Source organism: Gasterosteus aculeatus, chromosome 9 (genome assembly GCF_964276395.1).
Source record: "Gasterosteus aculeatus chromosome 9, fGasAcu3.hap1.1, whole genome shotgun sequence".
Classification (NCBI taxonomy): domain Eukaryota; kingdom Metazoa; phylum Chordata; class Actinopteri; order Perciformes; family Gasterosteidae; genus Gasterosteus; species Gasterosteus aculeatus.
In genome coordinates, this window is record NC_135696.1 from 8,221,193 (window position 1) to 8,242,458 (window position 21,266).

General features: G+C 44.2%; 3 protein-coding genes across 3 annotated transcripts; 2 read left to right on the forward strand and 1 right to left on the reverse strand.

Moving 5' to 3' along the window:
- Positions 1–10,126: 10,126 nt before the first annotated feature.
- On the reverse strand, positions 10,127–12,076 carry LOC144383320 (transmembrane protein 186-like). Its single transcript, XM_078080399.1, has 2 exons — positions 11,933–12,076; positions 10,127–11,131 (listed from the first exon to the last, which is right to left on the reverse strand). Exons 1-2 carry the CDS (start codon positions 11,933–11,935, stop codon positions 10,457–10,459), a joined length of 678 nt encoding a protein of 225 aa, XP_077936525.1. The 5' UTR covers positions 11,936–12,076; the 3' UTR covers positions 10,127–10,456.
- On the forward strand, positions 12,034–15,650 carry gde1 (glycerophosphodiester phosphodiesterase 1). Its single transcript, XM_040186576.2, has 6 exons — positions 12,034–12,826; positions 13,329–13,504; positions 13,770–13,875; positions 14,035–14,127; positions 14,650–14,861; positions 15,074–15,650. The coding sequence occupies exons 1-6, from the start codon at positions 12,557–12,559 to the stop codon at positions 15,219–15,221; spliced, it is 1,005 nt and encodes a 334-aa protein (XP_040042510.1). The 5' UTR covers positions 12,034–12,556; the 3' UTR covers positions 15,222–15,650.
- A 929-nt stretch (positions 15,651–16,579) lies between these two features.
- mcrip2 (MAPK regulated corepressor interacting protein 2) lies at positions 16,580–21,259 on the forward strand. The gene is made up of 5 exons (XM_040186582.2): positions 16,580–17,750; positions 17,908–17,977; positions 18,564–18,697; positions 19,748–19,834; positions 20,847–21,259. The coding sequence occupies exons 1-5, from the start codon at positions 17,696–17,698 to the stop codon at positions 20,915–20,917; spliced, it is 417 nt and encodes a 138-aa protein (XP_040042516.1). The 5' UTR covers positions 16,580–17,695; the 3' UTR covers positions 20,918–21,259.
- Positions 21,260–21,266: the final 7 nt, after the last annotated feature.

Consider the following 21,266-nt stretch of genomic DNA (forward strand, 5'->3'; position numbering starts at 1 on the left):
TTACTTATTTATTATACCTTTACTGCAAAACATTACACGACCTCACATGGACTGAGAAGATCATTATCAATATTCTAAATGGACTATTTGTGCTTCAATTAAAATAGCCGTAATTCAGTGAAGGAAGGTTTGAACTCTTGCAATCTCGCATTGCAACATGTGCAAAATAACAGTTTCTCAGCAATTGTTATATTGATCTATTCAACATATCCAGCTGTTCCAATGACCTCTTCTGCTTTGTGGCCACCCAGCCTTTCTGCTGTCACCTTGATGTAGAGCAGAGTGGAATTCTTCAAAAATGGACCCATAACACACATTTTGTGATAATGTCTTTACTCACGATACAACCTACTACCACACTGAATTTGTTTTAAGAGGATGAGGAGATCATGGAATGCATATGCCAGAACAAACCTCATAGTAATTTGACGGATAAATTACTCCAATTTACTCTCTGTGAGGTGAGAAGACCGTATAAACATGCCACTTTCAGTCCTACAGAGCTGCCAGAACACCGCAGATCAGTGAAATTTTTTTTTAAACTCCAGGCCACATGTCAATATATATATATAAAGCACATTTATTGATAAGATAATTCTGAGCAATAATTGAATTCAGGCAGAGCATGTGTTTAAACTTTAACTTTATTAACATCATTTATACATTCGGTGCAGTCATCTACTGTTTTAGTAACTGAATCACAACATGGGAGAGTCGAGTGCACTAGAATAATGTCGCCCGCTTCTAATCTCATGGGCCAGACTGGGAGTCTGTTTACCTGCACAGTGTTTACGAGAAAACCTGGAACTCCCCTGCAGAACAACAAAAGGTGGACGTGTGCATGTGCAAGTGAGCTGTGTATGTGTGTGTGTGTGTGTGTGTGTGTCTGTATGCACGTGCGTGTGCGTGTTCAAGAGCTTGTTGTCCGACTGCATCTCAGGTTTGTTTAGGTGTGACCGGCTCTGTCTGGAGCCTGGCCTACCGCTCTCTCTGCTCCCCTCCTCCTGCTGGGCAGCGAGTTCTGGGGGGGGAGAGAGAGAGAGAGAGGGAGCAGCCCTGACCTCCGGCACTTGATGCGGAAACAATGGCGACGGGCCTCAGGGTGACAGCAGGAGACAGGAACAGGCACAAACACAGGAACTGAGCATTCTGCCACTGAGACAGACCTGCAAAGGCCTGAGAATCTGGAGGAGGAACTCCCTCTCGCTCGCTCTCTCGCTCTTGTTCTCTCGATATGCCCTAATATGAATATGAAAAGTGATGAACTTGATTGTATGCCAATATTAGCCAGTGGTCCCAGAGGGGGATGCTCTGAGCGCCACAGAGTCGTAGGGAATGAGACAAGGATATTTCAGGACACAATGGTGGTCTCCTTATACTCACCTTGCAAAGAGAACTGCTAAATCTGATAAACGCAAGACTTGCCCATGGTGACTATCTGTTGCAGGAAAGTCCCTCTAAGGGGGGCAAATACAAATTTCTGAAAGGTTCTGCAATGTTCAACCAGTTGCTACCACAATTCTCTTTGGGTTCAGCTCACAACTTTAACCCCCAGAAACCTCATCAAAATGTAAAAAGCCATGGGTTAACAATGTAATGTAAGTCGCTTTGGATAAAAAGCGTCAGCTAAATGACCTGTAATGTAATGTAATGTCACCTCTGGCTAAAACGCCAACCTCAAGGCTTCAAACTGCAGTCGACTGTGTGTCCACGTTCTATCTGACTATGATATGGAACTATTTAGCTACAGTGGTGCTTTGAGCTAACTGCCCACGCCAGTATGCTAACAGACTAAAGAAAAGCTGACATCATGATTGTTGGCAGGTGTAATGATGGTAACCTGAGGCTGATGGGAATTCCATCGGTTTGGCTAAAAACTACAGCAGTTTGAAAATGTGGATGATGAACTTTAGGTGAATAGACATACAGTGAAATCATTTCAAGGTTTTTTTTTTATAAAGAGCTTCATGAAACAAGAGACATAAAAACACTCCCCAAAAAAAGAAAGTGCCCCACACTCATGCAGCGAGCCTGCTTGCCTTTGTGTAAGTGGGTGTAGAAATAAATCCCAGGCAAAACCCTGGCAGTTTGGAGCAAAAATAATGAGTGGCAGGTTCCAGTTTAGAGTTGTAGGGCGTAGTCTGCGCTGAGCAAATGGGCCTTGAGCTTAGGCTGGAACATCAAGATTGTATCCTTGAGAGTACATCAGGTATTAGAAATCAACTCCCTGGTTTTCTCTTGACCCGAGCAGAGGAAAAACTTTCCACTCTGAAAAGTAAATGAAAGGAAAGCACAAAAACACAGACAAAATTGAAAATTTAGTTACTGAAAATGTGTCCATCTGTTTCTTCGCTTGGGTATTGTATATGTTTTTAAGTCCAGTTAAAACTGCGCTTTATTCTAAGATGATAAATGAAAAAGGTGTTTTGGGTAATTCCCCGATCACTTTGACCACACACCTTCTTCAAATGAGCTGCAGCCAAATTCCTTTCATGCAGAGTTTCATGAAGAGGTATTAAAGACATACATTACTCATTGCCGATGTTAACGTGATGTTCTTCATCCCAAGGGGCCACACTTATTTGGGGGAGATGATTTTGAAAAATGAATGTGCACTGAGCTCATCTGTTAACAGCGTTCTCTGTTTCATGGAAACAGAAATACAAAAGAAAAACGTGTTTGTGGTTCAGCTGCTGTCCCAAGAAAGTAATGAGGTATTACTTTGTGTTTGAAGTATTCAATTATTCCATTTAGTGCCGACCACAATCAGCTGTACCGTCCCGTTAACCGTGGGGCTCGGGGAAGCCAAGAGATTTGGGGGAAAGTCTATTAGAAGCCCAGAGGCTTATCCATTAAAACCGTCTTCATCCACCAAACAAAATACACTTGGAGGAAGCAGAAACATGTGAGTCCAACATGTACCGAGGTTGACATGTTGCAATGTTAGCAGGCAGTCACACATCTTGTAGCTTCGGAGCCACGTTGTCATGTGGAGTTCTATTCGTGTCCACCCAATGAACAGAGAAACTGCAGTTTAAGACCAATATTTAGATTGGATTCAGGGTCAGGTTGAAGTTTGACACGAGACATGATTTGTTGTGACAGAACTGCAACCAATCACAGATAGTAGTGTTTGCAAAAGCACATCAAGTTTTCTTGTAAACATTGATTCAAACCAAAAATAAAGGCATATTTTCCTTGTCTATCTTTAGTAGAGTAGCTTGTGAGCTAGTTTCACTTCGTAGACGTACATCAACTCAAACTGTACTTCACACAATGGAGCTGCTGATAACGGTACGATTGAGCTATAAACCTGCCAACCGTTGATGTACACCAAAACACGGACTTCCTGACTGGTTTATTGTGCTGCGCTCAAGCTGAGTCCTCGAGGGGCAGCGCTATACAATAACTGACCAGATCATATCACTCAGCACCCGGAGGGCACACTCCACCTCCCCTCACACCCTCATGCTACCTCCCCCCTCAGCCGGTGATGTGGCATTGTTTCACTATTAACGAGATCGACCTTGAGGAAATCCCCTGCAGCTTTAAACTGGAGACTGTCAGTCTGGCAAGTAATTCCAAGGTAAACACAGTCAATCAACCAATGAGACACCTGTCTGCTGTTCTCACCTACCAGCAATCAGGAAGGTGAAACCGGATTGGGAATGGCACTGGGAACTCTGGGGCTATTTTGTTTGGGAGCAGAGCAGTCTTCCTCCCTCCATCCTACAGCAGCCTGTGAGGCCGAGGTCTAGTCGCGTTCCTCTTTTCAGCAGGAACCCCCCACTGAGTGAGGCATCGCTTTCAAAGAATTCAAAGTTGCGGACTTGGTCACAAGGCTTATGTCTAGAGGTCGGGTGTGAGAACCAGTCCTAAATGCCGGCCTCAATGAGTTCTCTCTGGGAGGGAAATCATAAAGCAAAGGTTGAGTCCAATTGGGGGAAGTGCGGCACGGTGTGTCAAATGGGTGCTAATGTTGTGCATGTTAAACTATGAACTTTGCTGGATTCGTGAGTGTCAATGCAACAGGTTGACATTAAAACCATCAAAAAGCCTTTTATGGATAGATGGGGAATAAGCCCGTCCAGTGTTACATGGGAACGTCAGTTCCAAATAAGGAACACTGTCCGTTGCTGTGTACACATTTTCCATTTGAAATGAACTGGGCTGGGCTGTGGATTCCCTGGTGAAAGAATGCGGTGTTGTTAAAATCAGCAAAAAAAAAAGGACATCTTGGGTTCAGTTCAAAGGATGGAATATTTAGGCTCCACGAATGGAACTGGAAGACATCTCCCCTCAGGACACAATGGATGTTGTGGTCCATTGTCTATTGTCGGATTCCCTCTGCCTCACCCTGTGTTACCCCACAACACATCCCCTCCCCTCTTTCTGGAAAAAAAACATGGGGTGAAGCAGTGAATCCTAACTCTTTTTGTTTTCAAACACATCCCACCAGTGAGATCTTTGCCTTGGCTCTCGTTACCAGGGCGGTGGGAACAATTGATGGCGTGAAAGTGTGTCCAAGAACATGGCTTCCCAAAGTGGTGGGGCTCAAAGAACTCCTTTTTCCTTTGAAAGACAAATCATGATACAAAGTAACAACCACTTACTCGCCAAAGAATTGGATGAGATCAATAGTCCGACATTTGTCTTTATGGAGAATTCAAAATTAGAATTAGCACAGTTAAAAGTAAAAATTGTCATATAATAAATATAACAATGTGTCAAAGAACTAACTGTATTCTGCAAAGTACAATGTGTGCAGATTGAATTGGTGCATTTGTGAGTTCAACTGTAAGCTGCACTTATCATAGCACCTCTAAAAAAAAGGAGCATTTATTTTGTGTTAGCAGGGATCAGTTGGATTTCCTGTATTTGTGGCTGTAAAACAAAAGGAACTGTTTTCACTTACTAAAACAGGATTTCCCATTACTAATATATAAGGTTTCTAATCAGACTTAAGGTTTGCCTCATCCATGTGTTTTGGATTTCCTCTGCGTTATAGTGGATCACCGACATGAAGGGGGTCCGTGATTGGCGGGGGGGTGAAACAGCAGCTATGTGCAACACTGCAGAGCTCAGCAAAGTATCATCCCCCTTTCTAACTTTCTAGAAACCAAACCGCTCTTTATTCATATTTCCGTTTGGTTTTGACAAGTGCTCAGTGTAAATACACTTTATTAGACCCTTGTATGGTGTTCGGGTTTGTGGGACCCGTTTTTATTTTTTATTAAAACAAAGATATCACGGTTCATTATTTTTTCAAACTCAAGGCCTTGGCTCATTTTCTGCCAAGAACACATATCAGACCACATTTTTATCAAACCCACACTGTCCCATTCATATTACATATTGTACATGCTGGACCCGGGGCAAATAAAAGTGTGGAAATTATAGGTCCTGCTTAGCTTTAGTTTTACAAGTACACTGGGAGACCTGATGGAGGAAACCCTGATATAAATCAAGGGATGACCCTTGTCCTGGACATGGCTCAGGGACTTAGAGGACACGCGGACAGGAGCTCCTAAAGAGGAAGCTGACCACGGGCAGGAACTACGAGGAAAAACAGGTCTACGCTTGCCAATAAAATTATAATGTCACTCATTAACTTGAGTTACAGTTTTTTCTGATTGCTAAACGACAGTGGGCACAACTGGAGTCACATGTGCAAAACTCTAACTACAGTCTGCACAGCAGCAGTTCATGAGGACCAAACTAGTTCATTTTTCATTGCTTGAACACAGTTTTCAAAACTCTACACACTTATCCCATGACTTATCCACAACCTGCACAACACTGATTTACAGCACTTTGTTCAAATGCTAAAACAATGCTAAAAAACTGTGAACCACACATTCAAAACTAAATAGATTTCAAACTTGTGCCTTTCAATCACTGCTGATTTCAGGTGTCTCATTTTAGACGTATTAGTGAACACACACACACACACATATATGATATATATATTATATATATATATATATATATATATATATATATATATAAAAGTATATATATATAAAAGTATATATATATATATATATATTTCAATAAGGCATGTGAAAGAATGTCACTCTTTTCTCTGAAGAAAATCTTACTTTGTATGAAGTCACTGAAATGGTTCAAAGTGTAAAGATGAACAGTTAGTATTTAGTGTATTGGTGTTTGATGCTGGTGTTTTTACTCTCAGTGTGTTCTGAGTGACAGTGTGTGTTCTCTCACTGAGGCTTGTGCACAGTGTTTGCTGCACTGAGCCTGTTTTGAGTCGTGTGTTGCTTGGAGCGAGTTTTGCAGGTGATGTGAACTGTTTAGCTCAGGTGACTGTTGGTAGTGCAGACTGGAGTTAGAGTTTTGCACATGTGACTCCAGTTGTGCCCACTGTCGTTTAGCAATCGGAAAAAACTGTAACCATATTTGCAGTTTACGTTGCTTCTAATTGGAATGAAGTAAACATCGGTTGAGTATTTTAACATAGGATTGTTTGATTGTGTTGAATTAAAATACCCCAAAATACAGCAGGTCCAACAGACCTACAACGCCGGCTGAGTAACAAAAAAATGAACACCACACAAGGGTTAAAGAGTGATTGAATTGTTGTCCCATTCTGTCACAGAGAATGGTAGTGCGTGCCAGCACTGAATCCCATTGCTTTGTATGAGTCAACTTGCAGAGCTCGTTCTCCAGTGTCACCCCATAGTTCAGTGATGTCCGATTGAAACGTACAATAAAAGTATGACTGTTCATTTCCTTTGCCTCATTACCTTGTCTTATACATTCCCTCCATCCTGCCCTCCCATCCACCTGCACATTCTAACGAGGTGATCGCAGCGCTCAAATACCCGACTGTGATCACATCGCATGCCTGCCCCATGCGTCCACTTTCCTCTCTTTGTTAGTCCTGAGCCGAGCACACACATGGAGGCCCGGGCTGCTTCCTGCAGGCGAACGCAGGGAGGTGTGTTTCTAATTATAAACCTGATGCAGGGTTCAGCGCACCCTCCGCAGGCCACCGCGGTCACCAGGATTTATGGTACCACGTCCAGGCTCCCACCCCTGAGACCCGCTAGGGATGCAAAGCTGTTCGCTTTCTTGGGCTGCAAATCAGAACAGTGTGGCCGGTACCTGCCAGTCTCTCTCCGACCCACAGCGCTGGATTCCGTAGGAGGTGAGAAAACAAGTCTGCTCCTTGCACTCTTGTTAGATAAATGTGTCACTTGAATGACTTTAGGCCTGTGGGCTGACCTTGACCCTAACCCAAATGTTAAATGTTATCTTTAGTGATTAATCTCACAAGCGATTACTTTTGGCTACTCGTGTCCCTGCACAAAAAAAGTTTCAATTTAATTCATTTGGTGTAGCTCAAAATCACAAATACCAGAGGAATCCCCGGGTGCAGAGAGCCCAGTATCACTCAGTAGCTTCATGACAAGCTGATCAGCTGTCGATGTATGCTATGCGAGTCAAGGTGTTTAAAAGGTGTGCTGTGCTGTTACAACCCAAACTGTCTGATAACACACAGCTTGATAAATAAAAAACACAAATGCCCATAATGAAAAGATGTCTTATTTTCAGCACATTCCTGTTTAATCAAATAAAAATCTCAATTTGAGAGGCTTGATACCATTCATAAGTCTGGGCGCTAAAAAATTAGCTTAGCTTAGCATAAGTCTAGAAGATACAGGTAACCAGCTCTCTCCATTCAAAAACACACCAATTAGCATCCACACATTACTAACATGCGTTGTGTCCTGTTATAAATGTAACAATATTGTATTGTTGTTTTTAAGAGTTACGCGTACCTGTAACTATGTTTATTGCACTTTATCATAGTTGATGCAGTAGGCCGAGCAAATCACCTCCAATCAATGTGAGTTTCACCTCAATTATAAACCGAAGAGCTGGTTTTGATCGGAGAGAATGGGCCTCCGCCTCCAAAGCTGTTTCCATTCCTCCAAATCCTGTGCCAATGACACCTCATTAAGGAAAACGTTGCTAATTGTGTATTGTTTTGATGTTGTATGATTATTGTTTTATGTTAAGCAGTGATTTTGGATAATTGGTCAAGGTCAAACACGAGTAAAAGTTCAAAGAACAAGAAGGAAATCAGCCCCACGCTGTTTCTACTATTATCAAATAATGGTCTAGCAAATCTAAAATGAACCACGGCATAAAGAGTCAAACTGTATTATTTTAGCCTTCTGCTTATTGAAAAGAAGAGGAAATCCTTCACAGACAGGAAGGTTTCCCTTTTGTGTAATAATGATCCAAAATATTGTGCCAAAGGCAATCTGGAATGTGGTAAACAATGTTAGGGAACAAACTGCCTGCGTGATAGATGTGCGATTACCAAGATGTAGCATGGCTGGACAATTGATCCTTTCAGTGGCGTGTAAACCCCAGGGAGTAATAGCCATAGTTAAGCACTACAGGGGAGTGATGCAAACACGGCGGTATGCAGGTTGCACTGTGATAATTCCCTCTTTGGGAAAACACCAGTAGTCCGGCATACTTAAAGAGTGTCACACATCATTTCTAAAAACACTGCATGTGCTTTCCTATTTATTGTTGATGACTAATCGGTCAGAGAAAAGCGGACAAAACCTTCATAAACACAGGAAATTGTATTGAATATGAAAGCAGAATCAATCCAGCGGGGATGGAGTCGAGGTCAATGCAATATTGTTGATCATAGGAAGCTCGTCTCTGTTATTAACAATGACAAAAACAAACAGAGGTGGGTCTGTAGTTGCACGTTTTGCAGCAGGACAGCAACAACTAAGTGGGGTTTTCCTTCAGTGGGGCAGGACTCTCCAGGGCCCTTCAAGACATGAAAGAAGTCCGTTGGGCTGCCAGAATCCCTTTCAATGCACAGAGATCTTTGTAGAGGAAAAAACTCCATTCCCGGACCGTTGTTCCTTTGTTCGTGTTCTCAAGTAATCTTCTGGAAGCCCACAGGTGGACTGGGTGTTTTTTTGTTATGTTTTTTATCTGGAGTGTGACGGCAACCGCACAACAACATCCAGTTCAATCTGTCGCACATTTCAGACTGACGTTTAGATTTTAAACAGCTGTTATCTAAACAGCGAGAATACAAACAGTTCGTGTTTATTTATTTGTATTCGAGCCATTGCGAAGAATGTTGGGATATAACTGAATAATTAACCATCATGAGGTTTAACGTTTCCGATGGATGATGGTGGTGCTCGCTGTGCATAATCACGTTTATATACATATTCATATGTCAGGCTAGAGAAGAAATACAGAACATAGTCACCATTTCATGAAGTGACACTCGGCCCAGCTGATAGATACAATGCAACAATGAATATGTGTAGGTAACACAAGCAGAAAACATTTAAACATCTTGTTCTAGGGCCTGTGGCCCATGATCGCATGGGCCACGATGCATTTGGATTGAATTTTACCAAATTTGTCCAAATGCATCGTGGTCCATGCGATCATTCCACAACAGATAGTACTTAAGAGAGGGACAATAAGAGTGGCTGGGTTTGCTACACAGGAGCCTTTTGCTGCATGCTGCTGCCACATTGTGGTCGGGGTCGAAACATGAAGATCGGCCGAGTGTGCTGCTCATTTCAAACAGATGTTGGAATGAGGCGCCCCAGAAAATCCTTTGACGCTAGTTTGGTGTACAGCATCATTTCAGACTGCAGCGTCTGTGGGAACGAAGCTGTGCATCAAACGCGGATTTAAAAGCTGTTTAGGATACTTTAACAGCTGGGTCCAGCTAGTATACATAACCAAGTGTGTTTCAAGAACTTTGTGTTGAGGGAACTGCCGGTTGACTGAACGGTATCTAAGTAGGTCTCTAAATGACCCTTCTGGAAATGTTTCATCCTTTACGTGTCTTTCAAGAGTCGGCTGCTAACAAGTGACTAAATCAGACAACCAAAGCCTGTTTACAGCCTTAAGCTTTTAAAGCTTTTGATTTCTGACAATCGGCTTTTTGTTTCAAAATGAAATCGTGTTGTATATTTGTGAAGATTATATTAAGTGTCATGGATGTGTGTTTTTGCAAAACTTCAAAATCCTAAACTAGACAGCAGAACATATGGGATTTGCAATTAGCTCCTTAAAAAATAAGTTACTTTCCACACACAAACACAGTTTCTAGTGGGTTTCTTTTACTTTTGTCACAGTTTTTTTCCTTCATGCGTTAAGTCCCTGGTTGAAAACCAAATGAATCTGTACTCTTACGGTAGTGGTCACTCAGTAGTCCTACAAATATCTATATTTACAATCCAGCCACAAGCTTTATTCATGAATTAGCTAATTATTCACTGTGGACTCATAAGACAAAAGACCGCTAACTTATTTTAATGTTTATACTAGCGACAGTCTTACAAGAGAACACATCCTCCTCATCATAACAAGTTACACCGTATTATTATGACAATTCATTGTTGACTATTCGTACATTTTGAGCAAACTATCATTTGTAAGTTCCAAACACCTTCTCAAAAGCCTGTTTGTCCACCACACGTCCAAAACGAGTGGAGAAATACAGCGTCTGTGGACTGCTGAATCTCTTGAGTTTCACTATTGTCTCGTTGACAGAGTCGCCCGTATCCCCGATGGTCATAACATCTGACACGGGGAGGTAGAGGTCATGGCGCCTGCCCCAGAAGGTGAGGTGGGACACTTTGAGCGTGGTCTGAGGAGGGTCTAGGTACATCATCCCCACAACCCTCCTGAAGAAGTGACTGGCAGTGAAGAGCATGACACCAGCAAGCAACGCTATACCAGTTGTGTAGCTGACAAGAGCGAACGGGACGGCTCCCTGGAAGTAGAAGAGGTACACGGGGGGCAAGATGACCACGGTGATTGCAGTTTGCAGCAGTTTCAGCCTGGACACGGCTCTGAGGAGCCGAATGTGCGGCAGGGTGTAAATCAAGGAGTATCTGTTTGCGGAAGCGTCCGAGCACCTGACCAGGGCTGTGATTTTAGGTAGGTGGGGTCCCGGGAAGCTGTGCTGAGAGGGTGTGCGGCCTGGTGAATGAGGCTGCACCCCATAAGTTGTCCGACCTGTAAGTAGACATGATCCTCTGGAGCAGGATGTCTGAAGGAGGATATTTGAAGTAAATCTGCACAGCAGCACTGTCCTGATCTGTAGAAAAATAGCAGATGCGTTTGATACTCAAGAGAAAAGGATATTTGCACATTGGCTGATCAGAAAAGGTATCAGCAAAAAATGTAATAAAGCATTTAATATAACTTCTAAAGCCAAAATGCAATACATCACTGGTTTCAGCGTTACATATATGAACATCTGAGGTGCAGCTGAATTACCCGGGACACTAAACCGAGAGCTACTGTTGGTCAGAAAAAACAATGCCATTGTTTTTCAAACTATACTCCGGTATATTCTACAACACAAACTATTAAGCAAGATAATATTCAGGAGATTAATTGATAGTGAAAATAAGCGTAATTTCACAATGACATGCAATCCATCAACACAAACATATCTCACAAGCTAAAACTCAAGAGGTCCCAATAAAATGTAAACATTGGTAACTGGGCTATTTGATTGCATAACGTTGTGCATTTTTTTGTGACTTTGAGTGACTTCTTTTAATTTCCGGTTCAGTCCTCAAGGAGACATGCAGCCAGTAAGACTAAATACATCAACACACTAACATAAGCGACCGAGCACATGCACCCGTTTGGTTTGCATTAGCTTCATTATGAGAAGTAACGTAACACGGAGAAGCGAGGTTGGGAAACATTTAAGGTAATGAATAAACAAGTTAGAGATAGATCATCCTAATCAGGCTGGAATACAGTAGCGACAGGAAAGCCGGGTGGTTAATTAACTATGCGGCTCAATTCAACCTTCATATTATTTTACATATCTCTTGCAAAACAGTGAAAGCAATACACGATTATATGGGAGAAAGGGGCTCACCATGATCGATGACAGGCTTAATGGAAGAAGAAACGAAAAAAGTCGAAGTCAGAGACATGCGAGCTGTTCGGCTAACGTTAGCTAACACGACTGAAACCCTCTGACCCGGATGTACTCAGCAGCCGGTTGGTGCTTTATTCGCCCTCTTAAGAGCCAGTTGTAAACTACCCTTAGAATAAAATGCATTTCATGTGTAAGAATCCCAACATGTAACATCTTGCTTTAAAAGTATTCAGCTCGCGGAAGAGACGCATAGCTTGCGGCAGAGTTGTCACATCCGCCGTAACGTGAAAACGGAGTTCCTGTTTCTCGTATATCGTTACTGAATGACCACTGGCAGGGTTTCTCTCTGCTCGGAGGCGTCTCATCGATCTGCCCGAGTAACCATTGTATTACCTGCTGTCCACGCTGAGCGTGCCCTTATATCACAGAAAATATACCTAGCAGGACGGGTAGCTGACGTTAGCTAGCTGAACTAGCTGTCGCTCGCTAACGCTTAGCTAGCTGAACTAGCGGTCGCTTGCTAACGTTAGCTAGCTGGCTAATTTAGCCCTCGGCGTCAGCGCTAAACTGACGTCCTGTCCGTTTGACACGCTCAAGATAGACGGACCAACGGGGACAACAATGCTGCAGCTAGGGGACGATGTCACCCTCTACTCGGTCGTGTTCGTGCTGGTCCTGCTGGGTACCCGCAGTCCGGTGTGGACCACCGCGCTCACTGCCTCGCTCTACCTCTTTGTGGCCGTGTTCCGGTTCCCTCAGGTACCGAGCAGCCGAGCCCGGCTGGTGCTGCACCCGGCCGAGGGCACGGTGGGCTCCGGCAATGTGTCGGTGGTCGCTCACCGGTGCGGTGGGCACGACGCACCGGAGAACACGATTGTTGCCATCCGGGAGGTGAGAGGAGGGCGGGAGAGATTTTTTATTTTCCTTCACATGTCCAGTCCAGATTCTCACCAAAACAACCTCCCTCAGTGGCTGTAGCACAGGGGGTAAAGGGGCTCAAAACAGTGACTAAGAATATCAGTTTACTTTTCCATCAGAATATCATGTCCCTTTAATTACTGTACCACAATAAGTGTCCACACTGGCATTGACAATATTTTTTAAATATTTAACTAACTTTTATTCTCTCTTTTTATACTAACCTATAGCCTTATTCTACTAACCCATTGCATTAGCATTTTATTTTATTTTATTAGTTGTGCACTGCTGTCTTGTTGTCTATTGTCTGTTTTGTGTCTATTGTCACGCACCAACCACCAAGACAAATTCCTTGTATGTTTGACATATTTTGGCAATAAATGTTTCCTGATTCCTGATTGTAAGTCGGTAGAGTGAAGTATGCAACTATGTGAAACCTATAAAGCCCTTTTAATTGATCCGTTCTTCTCTCTAGTCCAGCAAGAACGGGGCGACGGGCGTGGAGTTGGACCTGGAGTTCTCAGCAGACAGTGTCCCGATACTGATGCACGATGAGACCGTGGACCGGACCACCAACGGGTCAGGGTCGCTCAGCCAGATGAGACTGTCCGAGTTGGACAAACTGGACGCAGCAGCTAAACACCGACTCAGGTAAGACCGACAAGAGATCCCACACAAGAAGCATGCAGAGAGATGGGCACGTCTGGCTTTTCATGCCATTTTTTTTGCAGCTGATGTATCGCTCTTGCCGGTAGCACATGTTATATGTGTATATTTGCAATGCAGAAACAAGAAAGCCAAGTTGCTATTATCACAGAGCCCTGTAATTCGCAATTAGCAGTCTTACAACAATAAGCAACTCAAAGTTAAGTGTGCTGTTTGCATGGGAAACCGATTTTGTCTCCTTGGTCACCAGGGAAAGGTTCGCTGGAGAGAAGATCCCCACTCTGGAGGAGGCGGTGGAGGAATGCATAAAACTACAGCTCACCATCTACTTCGATGTCAAAGGTCATCCAGATGAGGTGAAGCCAACAAAACTAACAAACAAGAGTTTTGGGGTATTTTCTTGAGGTCCACACTACACGTCTACGCGTACACACTGGCTAGTTACCAAGTGGTTGCACAGGAACACACACACACACGCATAATAAACTAACTAATAACTGTATTTCTGTTCCCAGGCAGCTGCAGCCCTTAAAGAACTGTATAAACAACATCCAGTCCTCTACAACACCAGCATCGTCTGCTCGTTTGAGCCAAAAGTCATCTACAGGGTAACCGAGGTCTTTTGAAGTTATTTTTGGAAGTGAGTGTCTGGTCAGTAGTATACTGTACCTGGACAAGGCCACATTTGGGCTCAAGCATTTGACCATCAGCTAAATTCTCTTTGTTTCCTATGATGAGTATGAAGCGTACCCACTGTGGGAGCATCCCCTCAGGTGATGCCGTTACGACGGACTTTGCGTGTTTACCATATTTCCAGGGATACGTCTTAACCTGACTTTGACGGAGCCGTGCCAGTACAAATAGTTTGTCATTGCTAAACCACAAAACTCCCATTTCTCAATGCTTTAGCTGTGGCCCCTTATCTCTGGCACGCCACCAATGCTAGCTGTACAAGCGCAACAGGCTGACTTCTTGTCATATATCTTTCTCCTCAAAGTTAACATACTGGTACTGAATGAGTAAACTACATTATTAGCATAGGCCTGTCATTTATTGCATTGCTGTTGTGTGTATTGTATCGCTAACATTCACTGTTTTCTTCTCTCTTGCTCGGTTCCACTGTGGCCCAGATGCGGCAGAGCGACCCAGAAGTGGTCACAGCACTGACCCACCGTCCATGGAGCCTGAGTCGCCTCGGCGATGGTGCCCCACGTTTCTCGTCGCCGTGGAAACACAACTGGATGACACTGATGGACATAGCATTGGACTGGGCGCACCATCACGTGCTGTGGAAGCTATGCGGCATCTCGGCCTTCCTGATACAGAAAAACTTTGTCTCACAGTAAGTTTCCACAGCTGAGACCAGCCATCGTGTTAACGTCCGATTCGCCACGACGAGACTGTGGATATTTATTAGTACCCCCAGAGTTGGTTTTCCCAATAAAGGGAAATTCCCGTTTTCAACTGGGTCAGTGCTGCGATGAGAAGAGGGAAAGCAAAAGCCAGCCTACTCTATTTTTCTAAATGGATTCTGTTGCTGTGTCCTCTCTGCAGGGACTATGTTCAGTACTGGGCCCGCAGGGGGGTGGAAGTGGTGGCCTGGACGGTCAACACAAAGGTGGAGAAGGATTTCTACCAGGAGCTGCTGCATGTCAACTACATCACAGACAGCCTTGTGGAAGACTGTGATCCCCATTATTGAAAAAAACACAGGAACCCAGAGCATGATTTTACGACCACATGAATGAAATATACATACACATAATGAAAAAAGTACTTAGGGAAGTCTCTCTTCATATCTACTGTTCACCCAAGATGTGGCTTCAGGTATGAGAGCATAAGCCACACTGGTCCCGATGTGTGTTTGGTTGGGGCCATCAAGCTGACCAGACTGTGGGCCATCTGTATATTGAGAGTAGTTGCTTACATATCCAGCAATAATGACCTGTAACAAACCTTAAACGTTTGAGTAATGCATTCACCAACTCAGGATTCTGCATTTCTGCCTCTTTCAAGACCTGAGGTATAGTGTCATACAGTGTCTGCTTTTTACTCTGCAACAGACATTAATCTGGTGTAAATAAACATTTCCTAACTTTCATAAATGCACATACTGAACTGCAGACTTGAATGATATTGGCATTTGAATGTTTTTTGTATGTGCTTTTGTTAAAATTCTAAAAAGAACCTTCTAGTTTTTTTTTGTTTTTTTTGTTAGCTGGGGGAAAAAAAGCTAGACTGCTTTGTTCTTTGACCCAGCTGTAAACCTCATGTGCATTTCTATTTGGCATATTCTCAATTAAATCTGAACAGACATAACAATTTAAGAGTAATTAAAAATGTAATTTGTCATGTGGTGGAGTGAGGAAATGCGACAGCAGTGTTTCCATCCATAATTGCTTTATAACCGTTATAAATGCATGAGGAAGAGCAGAAGTGTAGTGACCATAGTTGGGCCTCTGTGGTCAGTGCTAAGCTGGTGTAGTGCAGACTGTTGATGATTAGCCTCTTGGCCCCCAGTCTCCGGTGATTGACCCAGATAGTAAAGATGAATGGGGGGCTGAGTCGGACATGGAGTGTGGGATATCACCCGGGTTAAGCCTGTCTGAGCTACTTGTCTCAGCTGAATGTCAGCTGCCAAACGGAGTCGCTGAGATGCTCATCGTAAGGACACTGGTTACCTGCGATGACTATTAGATCTTTGATAAATGTCAAATAAATGTGATCTACAGGGAAGCTTTAAAAGGGTGCAGCAATATACTCATAGGATTGCGACAGTGGATGGCGTCAAACTGGAGACTAAAATAAAAGAAGAACAAAGTGTATATTGCATCAAGCACCATTCATAAAAGTCTTTAAATATATGAGTAATTTACGTCAGGCTCTTGGTTGTTTTAAATATAATCTGTTACCTGCAGCAGAAAAGGATCGACTTTATTTCAGTCAGTCCATCTCAGGTCTGTAGGTGAAAGGTAAACGCTCCTGCTGAGGGTCGAGCTGTGACGTCACTGAGTGGGATTGCCCGTTTTAAATAATCAGAAACAACGAAGAAAGCGGAAGTGAAGACATTTAACTTCAAAGTAAAAGCTGCAAATATAAAAACGCTTGTCAGCAACTAAACATGTGTACAAGTGTACTACGAACGTTTTCTATCAGGAAATATAAGATGCACATTTCTATAAGTTGGTACATATGATTGTTTTACAATAGTAAACCGCATGTTTCAACAATAAACATGCATGTCCCGTTCACTCTCGTTAACCTTGTATTCTTTTGCAACGTCAGTCTGCCAGATAAGTGAAACACTCAATTTTCATAGTAAATAGGAAGCAATAACACTTAAAACCCGATAGCCTCTCCCTATCTTACTCCCTAACCATTTTAAAGAAAATTCCACCTTTCCCAATTTGTTTACAGAATGTAAAATAGCACATAGTTATTCAAACAAGCTATCTATAATGTGTCATATTACAGCCTTTGTATCAATACCGAAAGTTAAAATTATTAAATCAACCACAAGTTTTGTCAATCCCATGTAGCCTTCGTAATCAAATAGGTGCGTCATCACAATATAATAAATAGCAATGGCGTTTTATTTTGAAAATTCCTCCCGGAAGTCCCGCTCTAAACTCCGGCCGGCTTGACCGTGGAGAATCATTGTAGCTTTCCGAGCCGATTGAAAGCATCAACGTGCGCCTCGTCCCTGCGCTGCGTCACAGAGCGGAGGTGTCGCAGTCGGTCCCGGTGCATCGGCGGGACGCAGAGAGCAGACTGTCCGGCCTGGAACGTCCCTTATTCGACTTGAGAAAAGCACAAGGTCTCCCCCCCCTAGCCCCTCCTCCGGGAGACAGCCCCGGCGTTTCTCCTTGGATGACCTACACGAGCTCTCGTAGTAGCAGCGGTGACGGCGCTTCTTTGCAGAGACGCGCCGGCCGGTTTGGTGGTGTGACAGATCTACAGAGGGCAAAAAGTCAAGGCGAGTCTTCCCGCAGGCTCAGGCGGACCGCGGAGCAGCTGACCCGTGGTGGTGGTGGTGGTGGGGGGGGGGGGGGGACAAAAATAAATAATTAGTTTTCATCGTCGTTGATGCGTCAGCCGGTCGATGCGCTCACCTGCTCATTGAGAAGAGCGCCCGGGTCTTGACGCGAGGACACTACGGAACATCCCGGAGCTCACATGATGTACACGATCACCAGAGGTCCCAGCAAACTTGTTACACAACGGAGGACAGGTTCGTGCATGTGCGTTATCCGCGGCATGACGCAACATCGCATCACTGCACTTCTTTCTCCCATTTAAAAAAGAAACGGGGTGAATTTGGGGCATTGCGCACGTTTGCATTTTGCCCGCTGTATGTATATCCATCAACTCCGGCTTCTGTCTCTCAGGTCCCACGCAGCAAATCGAGGGAAAATTCGGCGACTTGAAGCTCAAGCCGACGTCCTGGCTCTCTCCGAGGTAAGTCACGTCACCGGCGGTGTTACTGCAGCTCTGCCTCCCCCATCCGAACATCAGAAACCACCGGCTGAAGGCACAGTTCATGTTTCTCTGACCGGGTGGGGATTTCATGCAAGCAGATGTTCTGCAGGGCAACATCACAAGACCTTAGTTTGTATGAGGTGAACCTAATCGACTGGTGACTGAGTGTATTTCCAGTACAGCACTTTAGGTGGAAAAAATACTTTTTTTTAAAAACTTTTTAATCTGAATTAGTATTTAATTTGTAACAGGAGGAGAAGCAAAAGCAACTGGCAATTTATGTTCCAACTGCAAACCTCAATCTACCAGAATGCATTGCAACTATAAGATGTGTTTCATTTTCAGTTGTTGATATGACCACATCAAACCACATCAATTTCTTTGAACTCCTTGCTAATGGAGACTGTGCTCCGATAGAACTTTGAAATTTTCGTTGATGCCAAATTGTTCTGCCTCCTTGAATCCGCTCTGACCAACTACAAGCAACCGGCTTAATGTTTTGTTACCATCCGCGTGGGATGCGCTTGTGCTTTCTTTACGACGCCTTCCTCGATCCTCTCTGCAGCTCTCCGCCCCCAAAGATTGTCTTCAATCGTCTGAACGGGAAGCGTTACCACGGCGCCGCCACCCAGAAGAGCGCCGGCCCAGCAGAGGGATTCACTCCCGACCATGAAGACAACGTCAGATTTGTGCACGAAGGTGAGAGTTTTGTGTGCGAAGGTCAGACGTCAGGAGGATTGAAACTGGGACATTGGGGGTGGGCAGATAATCGCTGGCTCTCCAACCCCCCCCCGGCCCCACCTCCTTTACCTGAGCAGGTGTAAATGAATGACTAGTGGGGCCGTGGCGGCATGAACCGGTTATCTGGGTCGCAGCCAGCGCAGCCGCTCTGAGGCAAACTCGTGTGGTCGTTTGGAGACTTTGTGACTTCTACTGGGGCAGGGGGGGGGGGTCCATCAGATGGTCACCATGACGACGATGCAACAAATGTCAAATCCAAGTCAAGTTTAGATTGACTCTCCACTATGGCCACATCCAACTGTTTGATAGGTATGCGAGCTTTATACTTGTTATCTAAAGTGAGGAGGAAATGAGTGTAGACGTATGTTTGCGTGTGTATCAACCGGACTCTCTTGCACCTTATTTCCATTTATTCATTTGATCTTTATGCATGTTAAACCGAGACCATGAGTTTGTATTGTTATAATATCATACGGGGGCTTTACATCTTCTATATTATTCATTCCATTCTCACATACTATTACCTGAAACCCTGTGGGGTCATGGTTTGTACGTCTACAGGGCTCTGTATTCCATCGTAGGAGGCCTGCAGGCCAGCGTGAGCTACTCATTCAGGTTTTAGGATTGATGTCCCACTCGGGATGCTCGTACATGTAGTGCACAAAGAGGCGTGCTGCTTTATGTTACTAAACCCAAATAATTCCCTATGAATAGCCAAAAAAAGAGTGCAAGCATCTCGTTCGAAGTGCGAGGGCGCAAGAAAAAGTAAAATACAGCCCGTCCCTTGAGGCTTACGGAGAGTGACGCGTGAAAACCTTCACCCCTGGCAAATAAAACACACGAGTTGGACCGGTCGCGTTATCTCCGTGGGAACACGTGCAGGGGCTGCGTTATTTGGGTTTGAGTCTTGCGTGTAGACATAAGGGAAAGAAGGGTGAAGGACAACTTCCCCACAATGTCTGAAGCCAAGTCTACGTATCTACGTATGGTGTGTTTGTCTGCTCGCAGCATGGCAGGAGGTGGAGCAGAAGCTGGGGGACGACAGCCAGGGGCCCGTTCAGTACGCTGAGAAGACTCCCGGCGCTGCGATGAAGAGTGAGTCCTGGCGCCGATAAGCGTGCGATTGCACTTTATTCACCTGTCAAAAGTCTTCAGAACAACAATGGAACTCAACGCTCATTAAATCTAATCTCGCTACCAGGATTTATGGTGTCGAAACACAACGCGCTCCCCTCCTTCGGAGCCCGCTGCACTTTGAACCAGTAATCCAGGCATGTTTTAATTATTAGTGATTATTTAAACACGGGGGGAAAGGGGAGGGTGTTTGGCTCAGTTTTTTCCCTAGTCAGAGGTTAACCCATTTAAATAATCTGCTTTAATTTTTAACTCCCAGTTTGCCAACCTGCTTGTTCCAGATAAACCGCGGATTGCAGAGTCTCTTCTCTTGCCTCGCACTCACCCGTCTCCTCCTGTGGCTCAAACCCACTCTGACCACTTGGGACTGAACATTTTTACATCCACATAACATTCTATACTACAACTTTTAACCATAATAATCTAAGAAAATAGAACTCCACGTAGTCTCCTGATGCATAAACATTAGCTTGAATAATTCTGCAGCTGCCAGATCGGCCTGAAAGTTCCCTGACTAACGTTGGCTACATTCTATTTCATTTCCCGCAAATATCAGTTCTAAAACATAATTTTCCAAACATTTGACGGTAGTAAGCACTACTGCCCCGTCTAGGTGGTCAGTCTGCTGCGTGGTTCGATTACATGCCGTATGGACGAGGGATCACCGTCTCCTGCCATCATTTTGGTCGTCGTGGTATTAAAAGTAATTTATTTCCCGTCAGTGAAGGAATGTTGTGAGACTCTGATCTTGGGGGTCATCGAACGCGCTACGTTTTCTCTAACGGATAAAAGATTTCCAATCTTTTTGGACAAGATGAGGAACACCAAATACATTAGTGGTCATAATAATTTACTCAATCAACAACTAAGTACAGTATGTGTTGACCAGATCATTTCCTGTTCAATTATACTTTGGGGTCCATGTGGCAAAATTGATCCTAAAATACAAATGATGCTCCTGTTTCCTTTGCAGACTTTGTGCCCATAGACCTGGAAGAGTGGTGGGCAAAGCGCTTCCTTGCCAACATCGCCAACCTGTCATGACTGTGAAGCGGGAGGCTCCAAGTCGATGCTCCTTCGCGAGGGTGAAGAGGAGGCGAGTACGTCTCCAGGGTCTGCGAGGCAAAAGGCCGCTCCGGAATTCGGAATCTGCCCTGTGCTTCACGCGGCTGCAGAGAAAACTGAGTGCAGGACGCAAACCAACCCCACGAAACACCAGCGACCTGACGAACTGTGACAGCCCTGCTGTGAAGGACCCGCCTCCTCACACGGATGACCGATCAGAAGTTGTGAGAACCCTCTCGAGTGTCCTCGGCTGTATGTACATCTCGGCTGATCTTTGGATATAAATCTATTGAAGATCGAAAGTAAAATGTTTTTCAAAAATATCTTG

What these genes read in the sequence shown, in the direction of transcription:
- mcrip2 (XM_040186582.2), top strand. Translation starts at nt 17,696, where the DNA reads ATGATGTACACGATCACCAGAGGTCCCAGCAAACTTGTTACACAACGG. An exon ending in CGTCAGATTTGTGCACGAAG is followed by an intron (nt 18,698 to 19,747) that starts GTGAGAGTTTTG and finishes GTCTGCTCGCAG; the next exon opens with CATGGCAGGAGGTGGAGCAG. An exon ending in TCCCGGCGCTGCGATGAAGA is followed by an intron (nt 19,835 to 20,846) that starts GTGAGTCCTGGC and finishes TTTCCTTTGCAG; the next exon opens with ACTTTGTGCCCATAGACCTG.
- gde1 (XM_040186576.2), top strand. Translation starts at nt 12,557, where the DNA reads ATGCTGCAGCTAGGGGACGATGTCACCCTCTACTCGGTCGTGTTCGTG. An exon ending in AGCCAAAAGTCATCTACAGG is followed by an intron (nt 14,128 to 14,649) that starts GTAACCGAGGTC and finishes ACTGTGGCCCAG; the next exon opens with ATGCGGCAGAGCGACCCAGA. An exon ending in CAGAAAAACTTTGTCTCACA is followed by an intron (nt 14,862 to 15,073) that starts GTAAGTTTCCAC and finishes TCCTCTCTGCAG; the next exon opens with GGACTATGTTCAGTACTGGG.